Source organism: Crocodylus porosus, unplaced genomic scaffold, assembly GCF_001723895.1.
Source record: "Crocodylus porosus isolate Cpor-Errol unplaced genomic scaffold, CroPor_comp1, whole genome shotgun sequence".
Taxonomy (NCBI): domain Eukaryota; kingdom Metazoa; phylum Chordata; order Crocodylia; family Crocodylidae; genus Crocodylus; species Crocodylus porosus.
Genome location: NW_017728886.1, coordinates 72,394,634 through 72,405,096, shown reverse-complemented (window position 1 = coordinate 72,405,096; position 10,463 = coordinate 72,394,634). Strand labels below are relative to the sequence as shown.

General features: G+C 42.8%; 1 protein-coding gene across 1 annotated transcript in view; it reads right to left on the bottom strand.

Annotated features, from left to right (window-relative positions):
• Positions 1-406: 406 nt before the first annotated feature.
• The window catches only part of TGFBR2 (transforming growth factor beta receptor 2), a 75,997-nt gene continuing 65,940 nt past the window's right edge, over positions 407-10,463 (bottom strand). The window contains exons 6-7 of the mRNA XM_019536270.1: positions 5,927-6,054; positions 407-2,791 (exon numbers count right to left, since the gene is read on the bottom strand). Of these exons, the coding sequence (XP_019391815.1) occupies positions 2,612-2,791; positions 5,927-6,054 (308 nt within the window). The 3' untranslated portion in view covers positions 407-2,611. The remainder of the gene's footprint in view (positions 2,792-5,926; positions 6,055-10,463) is intronic.

Here is a 10,463-nt window from a genome sequence, read left to right as displayed (position 1 = left end):
GCATTTGTGTGTGTGGGGTAGGCGGGGAGGGGGTGGCTGTATTGATATAGATTACAGGGGCTACTAGGTTTGGCCTGCATATGTATATCTACCAGCAGCATAGTAACATGGTCGGGCACCCTGGGGCACAGGTGAAGGAGTGACTTCTGGTCATTTCACCCTAGTTATGCCACTGATTTTCACAGTATTTTACCTCGAGAGCTAACAGGATTTTGAGCCATTAGCAAAACAATGGAGTTCTGCAGCATGTCAGACTCGGTGACTCGCAGCTTGACATTCAGACCACTGGAACGGCATGAAGGGTGGTTTCAGATTATGGATGGCTTTCTCTGAGGAATCTACGCACAAGAAAGGACACCTGTTTATTGCAGAAGCTTCTGCATAGACCAAAAAAAACCCCCTTAGCTGCTCGAAATGGTGTTATTTTATTTGCTTTAATAAACATTTGATTTATACAAAAAAAAACAAACCCAAACAAAAACTGTTTACAATGAAAGTAAGTTCTTGAAACATTTGATAAACAGGAGAATATACTGTTCACATTCCTATTTCATATATGATGTACAGGTGAAGTATTCATCAAAAGAATAAAAATTTCCCTTTACATGTAGTAGTTAAATTGTCAGTATTGTTTGGAACTACTGGATGTTATTTCTTGAGCTTCAGTATGGAATTAAAAGGAAAAAAAACAGACCACGAAACAACCCTACACAGCTTTCCAGTTTGCTTGTCTTTACCTCCATCCTTAATATTGCTAGAGTGCAATCTAGAAGCCCACCACTAGAGGGCAATGGGCCACAGCTCTGCAAAGGCAAAAACATCAATAGGCAACAGCTTTGATTGTAACATACCACCGCGTTATTGATGTTTGCAGCACAAAGTAACAGTTTGCTCCTTTTGCCAGTAGCTCCACAGTTCATCCAAAAAAATATACCCCCATAAAATCTGACATAGTATTTTCTGAATTCAACTTTAGTTGTTGAGGTTCTGCACCGATTTGTTTAAATATTTCTAAGTAGTTTATTAAAAAAAGCAGATACAAAAACATTTTAAATAAAATATTTTCCTCATAAATCTTAACTCCTATTTGAATAAACGCATTTCCTATTGATTTACAGAAGCAATATTTCCTAGAAAAAAATTGATGTTTGTATGACAAAGGCGTTGATAATTGCACCAGAGATAGAAAGATCTAGTCATTTATTTATGCAGAATTATTTTGTGCTGTCAGATTCACTAGTTTCAGTGGCACATACTTGGCTTCTAAGAGAAATGTGCAGATCACAGAAAAACAGCTGAAGACATCCAACCATTTAAAATCCAAAGTGAAGCCAGCTTCAATTTGAAACATTTTGGAGGGCTCCAAGAATGTGAGCTGTGTCTGATGAGTGTACTGTTTTGGAAAGTACATTTTTGCAAGCCACGAAGAATGGCTGAACGGTGGGAAGGGGGACAGCATTCACTGCTCTGCGTGGCAGCAGGGCTGAGCACAGAGCATGGTATTACGTTGCTGCAAAGCATTCCCACAGCTATGACAGCTTCATATGGATTCATCTCTAGAGGATATTGATGTTCTTTCTTTGCTTTTGCAAATAAGGCATGAAACAATCTGCACTGTGTGTGTCAAGAAATTAGACACGGTGCATATAAAAAATGTTTGTTTTTATATTAGTATATAAAAGGGGGGAAAAGTACTGATTTCATTCAGAAGGCACAGCAAATATAAAACATCTGTCTGGATTAATGTTGGCCCTGCTTGATTTTCATTGGTTGATGGGGAAGGGAAACTTGTTCCTCTGATATTTTTGAAGCCTGCTAGCATGAAATGCAAGTGAGGGTGAAGCAATGAGCATTGAAATATATGCTGGGGAGCAAGGGATATCAGTACAGGATATTTTGAGGAGCATGGTTAGCAGTTGAGAGTGATGGTGGTCCACTGAACAAGATAGACTAAACCTGAAACCAGCTGTAGAAATTATTGCATAGTTACCGCATAGCTGAAATGGACTCTGTGGCCAAATCTGTCTCTCTGCAGCGAGCATATTCTCTTACTAATATAAAATACAGTGCAGCTGGGCAACAGCAGGCTATGTATATTGTGTGAGTTGAAAGCCATCTTTTTATTGCATGTTGCTCTTGTCTTTTTGGTATGGTGCCTTTGTACATTGCTGCTGCTATAATGATGGCTCCCGCCCCATTATCTTTCCTTAATGGGTAGGGTTTTCTTATGTATGCGTAATTTCCTAGAAGCACATTGTACTCTTTTCTGAGTACGGCTGTATATATAAAAATAGCTATTCCATAGTTATATACAGGCATTAATAAAGTGCAAATGTTATTGGCTATTGTAAAAATCTTGTTTCCTGAGGAAGTGCTAACACAGCTTATCCTATGACAAGATTGCAGGCAGCCAATGCTATGGTATGACACCAACTCCCTGGCTTTTACTTCCCACAAAGTCTTGTCCCTCTGTGAAGCTTTAGTGTAAAGGGAGTGGTGAGATCCTCAGTACTACAGGAAGCAAGTCAGGGAACAGTTCAAGACCTCTTCCTTTGCCAAGATATGTGAGTTCAGGAGCAATTCTCTCCCATCCACAACCCTGAGCAACTTGCTACTTGGTGGAGGTCACAGAGCAGTCTTCTGGGATCTTCTCCTCTGAACAGCTTCTCCCCGTGAGTTTGTCAAGGTGCCTGAGCTCACTGAAGCGCTCAGCAACACACTGTGCAGTGAGGCGGGCCTCAGGATCATGATCCCAACATTCAATGAGAGTCTCGCACAACATCTGGATACCCTGCAGTAGGCACAGAAATACAGCAATGAATTCCCTGACAGTTACAGTCACAGCACTTGGTCAATGCAAACATGCAATCTCTTAAGCAAGCACATTTACTCATGCTAGCGGGGTTTACAGAACTGGACCTGCAGTCATCTCATGGGTACTGTTGTCACTGTGATGTCTAATGAGAACTCCTATGTTAAAAATACATCCATATTTACAGCATTGCTACTATAGTTCTTGGGCCAGTATAACAGCACGCTGCTGCAGAAGATAAAGTGCCTTGAGCCATTACTGTGGATTATAAAAACAATGACAATTTTTGATTCATGATAGCATCACGATGGCAAATCAGCCAATGCCCTGGTGCCACTGGCTTTCACTTCAGTTTCCCAAGCAAAACTCTGACCAATCTATGAAATCCTAGATCAGTCCTTTATTAATTCTTTCACACTAGCTCCGTGTAGAAACAAAGGCTGTGAGGCTGAAAACGCTATGCACGTTGCTCACAGGTGTATTTAGCTTTAGTTTCAACAGTGTTTACAGGAAAGCAAGACAGTTGCATTTTAGTGATATGCATTATAAACATGAGATATTTGCCAGGAAATTGTGTCCTTTGCTTTATGACACTAACAACCCATTAAGTAGAATTTATATTAAACTTTTTTTATTTAAAAAAGTAGCATTTCACAATACTGCATTAATTACATAATTTACCTAATTGGTGATGTTGACTGATATCAATGCTAATAGCAGCCTGTTATTGTCTGTATACAAATAACATTCATTTTTTGCTGGCATTGAAATTACAAGCAGTAAATTAAATTAAATATTAAACATTAACTTGAAATCAATAGTGCAACAAATCTCATTAAGGGGGGGAAAATTGCAATATGTAAATCCATTCCAGAATGTTATCACGATGAATAATGAGTTCATTACAAAAACACAACGGCAGTGGAAGAAAATGAATATGGAAGAGCTATAACACTAAAAGCAACTTCTACCAATTTCAAAGCAGTTCTGCTGCTCCTGAAGATTGTCATAGCTCCACTGAAGTCAACAGCCTGCTGCTGCATTTTAGGGGTTACTATATTAAATACTGGAAGGATTTATTGGGAAGGAACTAAATGTACTTTTATTAATAGGATAGAAAATGCAGTACTGTCAGACATCAGAATTCCTAAATTATTCATTTACAACCATTGTACAGAACCCCTACAAGTAGGGAGCATGTGCTTCTCCTGTCTCAGAGCTCTGGGGAGCTGTCAGGTAAGAGCTGCTCTATAATTCTCCATAATGAATCTATAAGGCAGAAGAAAGTGTCTTGATATCACATTCCATAGGGCAATGAGAAGTAGTAAGAACTGGTTCTGCTCCTATATATTAGGGTTGCTTACACTCAAAAGATTGAGTGAAGGATACAAGTGTCCTAAGTGGGACTTTTGGATGCCTACACAAACACAATTGAACCCCCCCAACCCAAACCCCTAAACTTCATAGTTGTCTTGCTTAAAGTGCCCTGAGTGCCCAGAATCAGGCCTCTGTCAATTCCCATAACTGCTCCGGGGCCCAGAACTGCCCAGTGAGGCATCAGACTCAAACCTAAGCCCAACTGGGCTTCTCCAATTCCTCTACTTAAGTCTCCTTGAGGTACTTGGTCTGGTAAGCACTCACAGACATCAATACATGGAAACAAATCAGGCTAACCTACAGAATGCATTTCACAGTCACTTTGTTTTTAAAATGTGGCCCAGGGTGGTGCACAACCTTTCTATAATTGAAGAGTGATTAGAAAATTTGCTCAGTGTGGAAGACCCAACCTCTTCCACTGCCTGAGAAAATGACCTAAGCACCCGACTCCAGGCTTGTCTGGGTGGGTGGAGGGAGGGATCTCTGGTCCTCCTGTTGAAGCTAGGCTATGGGGCAGATAAGAATTCAAGTGTCATTGTATTTAGAAAGCAGATAATGCAACAGGGCACCTGACTTTGTAGCCTAATGGTTAGGGCTCTCACTTGGGAGGAAAGAGGCCTGGCTTTCCAACCCTGGTCCCTAGACTGCTTACTTAAAGAGCTAGTCATCTTCTCTTGTGCCTAATGTGTCAGAAAATTGTTTCTTCAGCATTCAAGATCGTTGGCTTCCTAGCAGTCATTGGCTTGAGGAGAAGTAGTATCATAGTTTCTGTACAGCATCGCTTCCTTGGCTTTTTGCTCACTTGATCCTACTTAAGTTGGTTATAAACCACTGATTTTCCAACATTTCAGTAGGCAAGGAATTGGGGTGTGTCCCTGCTCCTGCTTTCCTGAGAAAGTCAAAATGCTTTCTGCCCTCTGGGGACACCAATCAGGCTGAACTACTTTGGATTTAGTAACCTGTGAGTAGGTATTTTCTGTGAAAATCTGTCAAATTATTTAACCAGTACCAGTAATGGGATCAGAGTGGGCTCAGCTGCTCTTCTGGTACTCCCAGAGCAGGTGTTTGAGAAATTAACTTTTCTGGTTGCTTTTCAGGCCATTTTACTTAGTGAGGTTTTGATTGAATTCAAAAGCTCTGACTAGCTATGTGTGTAATGAACTTATGTTCTTTATGACTAAGGTCCAACAGAGAGACCCATTCCAGAAGAGGATTGTTAATGCTTCCCTTGGAAAGCCATGAATGATCAGAGAAGCTGTTATCAGAGAGTGCTCCTCTTCTATTGCCTTAAACTACATATCAGCTGGGATGCTATTGCTTCTTGCTCCTAGGTGAACATTTCTAAAGTACAATTTTCTCATTTTTGTTTTCTTGGCATTTGAATGGGAACAGGGCATAGTATATTCTTCTGATATTTTTGGCGGAGTGTTTTTTGGCTTGGATTTGCCCTGGCTTCCTGGTTAACGTCTATCATTTGGGGCTGATATTTTTATCTTCTGAAGCTTTAGGTGCAATTCACCGTCCTTATTCTGCACTAATGGGGTGAGGCAAGGAAAGAAGAGGAGGCCCAGTACAGAATGGTGAGGTGCTGGATGTATTAACTGTCAGCTTAAAGGTTGTATAACCTGTGTAGACCCCTGTACTCTAGCCTATGAGGTGAGGGACTACATCTGAACTGCCTAACCTTATACTCAGGGCCATGGCTCAATGCTCCACTTTTGTACTGGGTGTTCTTACCTGATGGTTGAGCCAGGAGCTGGGGATCTCTGGCCGCCCTCTATCTCTCAGGACGTTGTCTTTCATGCTCTCAACACATGGGTGTTCTCGCACTTTTGATCCAAATGGGGGTTCGTACTCTTTCACTTCTGCCAAGGGAAAAAGCACACACAAGGAGCTTCAGATGGGTTTGTCTTGTACACTGATGCCAAGAGCAAGTGGAGCTTGTTGTTCTCTACAGCATCAAAAGCTGCTGCTTCTGAGTCCCGTCCTCTTCCAATTTACCACATGCAAACAAAGTATGGCCAGTTGCCTTTTCAAAGCTGTTTCAGGTCACTTGTTCCCTCCCCCACCCACTCCTGTGCCCATGCCCTAGCTGACAAAAACTTTTCACTCAAACCCTTGGTCCTATTAACAGTAGGTAGTTATAGCACCACAGTCACCCACAGCAATTGGGAGATGCAGGAAAAGGCGCATTTTGCTTTACTCAGGCAAAACTTGAAGGGACTTTAACAAGCTCTTAGGCCAAGCAAGGTAGGGTCACTTGGGTTTTGACATCACCTTCCCTGGATTTACAATTATGCTTCAGATGGGATTCAAACTGAAACCTACCTGGGTCTTGGCTATTAACATGCCTGGTCTGTAAAGGGAGTTAGCTGCCTAAGAATTACAAAGGTAGTATTCAGGTCAAAGGCAGTGGTGAAGCTGCTGTATTATCACTGGTTAACATTCAGAGTACTTTTATGCCACTTTAAATGGGGAGGGACATGAATTGACCTGAATGAAGCAAGGTTAATGTTGGAGCACCAACTGTATCACTCCACAATCGTGCAGCTATAACTACTGTACTGTCAGTATTCTTTGACATCCAGACCAGTTATGTCTGTCTGTTTCTTGAGATGCGTTTTCCTGTTAGGAAATAGCATTTCTGAATTAGATGCTGCCCTGGTCGATGTAGTGGACATGGCTTCATGAAAGAACTCCTTCTAATTTAGCTTTTGTTTGTGTGTTGTTGCATGTTTGAGAATGGGAGGGGGGAGAAAGAAGAGAAGACGCCATAAGGGTCCATTGGAAAAACCTCAAGAAATCTCTGCAGTAGCCACTGATACAGTGTAGAAAATGCTGTGGTTTCTCTGGGAACAAATGGAGAGTTTACTCACAACCCTAATGACTTACTGGTATTGGTAAAGATTCATGAGACTGGCCTGTTCTCCTGCCACTTACTTCTTTCTAGGAATTAACCGATGGCACTTTAAAAATGTAACATCTATGAGCTAAACCAAAATGAAATTTACAGGATATTCTGAAGAAAGCATTTAAGTACATAGGAGATGCATAAAACATGAGATGGAGGGAAAAGAAAAATGTAGTGCCATTGTATAAATCAATGGCATTAACCTCAGTTCCCTCCTCCTGAGGTATATTATAGAATGAAAAGGAGGGGGAGAACTGAGAAGGGTGATAAGAATCACCAAAGGCTGGAAAAAGCCTCCTATAAAGAGTGTAAAAGATTGGCATTATTTACTTTGGAAGGATAGGGGTAAGAGACATAATGGAAACAGAACTGTGCTTGCAGGTAGGTCTCCCTGTCCTACAACAAGACAGGTTCTGTATTTCCATCTCAGGCATCTGGTGAAGGCCACTGTCAGCAATGAGTTAACTGAACCAAAAGGGCTGTGTGTCAGTAACACAGTTCTTAAGAATATATCACTGTCTTTAATTAAATCCCAACCATAGAGCCTGACTCTACCAGTCTTCCTCCTGCTGATGACTGGTTCCTTACTTCACAGGTAGAGGCCCCTGGTTTCAATAGGGCTAATGGAGATCAGAAACTACTTGGCCTGGGCAAATTCCACATAAACTAGTCCTTTATATTGCACAGAAATCTGCCATCAACCCCCAGCGTGACCCACACTGCAATACAGTGGAAACGCAGTGACAAAGCAGCTGTTGATTTTCAGGTTCAAAGCCGTTATGAACTTAGCCACTGGGGAGCAAACCTGATTAAAAAGAATATGAGAATCAGGCAACCCCTTGGAAAACAGCCTCTTTGGTCATGCGCTCTAGTGGGATTGGCATTCTTAGAATCCAGATCTATTATTAGATCCTTATAACTTTAATAATAAGTAACTCTTGTCACTTGATTGTGGTACGAGCCTTGTTAAGAAACACAGCCCTCTGCCATAATACAGAAAAACTAACAGAAAAGATGCTTCAATCTTCAGGAGCATAGACAGCGTTGCAGGTTTGAACCTGTGCTTCCCACTAACAACCAGGGCACAGGCTAAACATCACCTGGAGTTTTCTTGTTGAAGCTGGCTCATGAGGCAGCCAAGAAAGGGAACTATGGGGAGCCAGAAAGAAGCCAGTGAAGTAGCAGCTGCATGGCTCAGTGTTTTGGAAGTTACCTTGGGGGCTCCAGGTTCTATCTGGGGGCTGCTTTCACTGACGCAGAAACTTTTTTAGTGCTTTATCCAAAGAACATTAAACCAAGGTGCAGCGGGCTGGCTTCAAGAGGAGGCCTGGAAGAGACTGGCCAGTAATTAGCCTGTGGTATGATGGCTAGAGGACTTCATATTGACAAGAAAGAGGCGGAGTCTCAAAACCTGCTTTGGTGAGGTGGCCTAGAGCCTGGATCTCCTGCAAGTACTCTCACAGCACTACTGGGCTACAATTGGGAGAGCTGCAGCAAGCATGCATGCAGAGCAAGGCATGGTTATTTTTCCATGTCAGGAATTTACAGTCTCAATGTGTTTGCAAGTGCCAGCGGCTTACTTTTTATCCAGATGGCTATGTGCCAGATAAGTACCTAAAAAGGAAATAGGATTTAGTTCAAAATTGGGTATTTTGGGCACTTCAGGCACTGGCTCCTCAGTCCCCTTGAAAATGTGGACACTTCAATGCCTACATATGGACACAGATACCTAACTTTAAGAACCCAAGCCTGAAAACAGTGGACAAGCAACTGACTTCACAAAATACTCATCCCTTCACTCACTGATCAATCCACGTCAAAGGCATTTTGGAAATGAGATTTTTCAACAGCTTGTGGGAGATCTAGCAGCACAAATGGCACTGCAGATCTTGTTTCTCTATATCGCATAGATGCTCTTGAAAAGCTAGCTACAGCACTGTCCCTGTTTTAGATCTGGGGAAAATGAGGCCCAGGCCGGCTAAATTACTTGGACTTGCCCCAGTTTACACAGTGACTCAGTGATCAAGCTGGAAATAGAACTTGGTTTTCCTGAGCCCTAGTTCCTTCTTTTGGCATAATGGTTGTCATCCCTTTCATAAGATTATAGATATGTGTGCACAGCATCTCTCTCACTCTCTCTCTCTCACACACACACACACACACACACACACACACGTCTCTGCCCTTATACCACCCTAAAGGAGCTCTGCGGTTGGCTGATTGGGCCATCAGGTGATGAGGGCGAGGTTTCTAAGTGGTTCCATGATTGGGTTTTAAGCAAATGCCGAACGGCTTACTTTCAGCTCCACTTGGTGCTCTGCCCCATCCTGCTCTCTACTCCAGCCGCTCCAGAACTGCAACATCTGTGGCCCCAAGAAGTTGGCACATAGAAGGGAGGTCCCCTGGGCTGGGCGAAGAGGAGTCCTCTCCTGTGGGTGGGTGTCGTCTGAGGTTGGAAGGGGCACTTGTCAATTCAGCTCCTGCCTGTACTGATCCTGGGAGGGGACTGTCAGCACTGCTGAAGGTTCCCATTGGAGCAGATCCCTCTGGCTTTTCCACATCTAACTAAATCAGCCGGGAAGACCTGAGCCCCCATCCATACAGATGGAGGACAATCAAATTAAAGCCTACCTAGAGGCATTATGTGCAAAATTGTGTGTTCCCTGGGTGCTATGCTGCAGTTCCTGAGGTGAGGCATCAGAGCAACCTTACTGTACTCCATTGCTGCAGAGGTCTGGGATGAGGAGGCTGAGGTGTCTCAGCACCTCTGGGCTTAGTGGGCAGGCTTGGCTCCAAAAGATGCCAGGCTTGTTCCTCCCCATTCCATGGCCAGGTACTGTACCCTTTGTGTGCTCAAGTGGCATGGACACACTACTATTAGGAGCCAAAATCTATATTGCTGGCTTGACACTTTTGTTCCCAAACAGCATATGATAAATCAGCGTTCTTGTTCTTCAAACACATCCCTTATGCTGCCATGGAAAACCAAGGCTTTTCTTCAAGTGAGGCAAAATTGCCTCAATACCTGGAGCAGTATCAGGCATTTGCTGGCAGTGTTCCTCTTCTTCCCACTCCTCACCATTGTATTTGAGAACTGTTCCCTCTTCCCCCCCAAAACACCACACCAATGGCAGATTTTATCCTGAACACAGAGATGCTTTCAATTTCTTTTCTAGTGGGCTGGCTGAGAAATTTTGCTTGCCTTGCTCACTGTACCAGTGTTGCTCTGAAGGCGAGTTGTTGGGATGAAAATTATATTTCTTTCAACATGCAGCATCTGGTGCACAGCTGTTGTGCTGAATGAAATACCAAGTTAATGGTGGAGCAGAGCAGTTAAAGCTCTCCCCAAAGCAGTATTGCTAG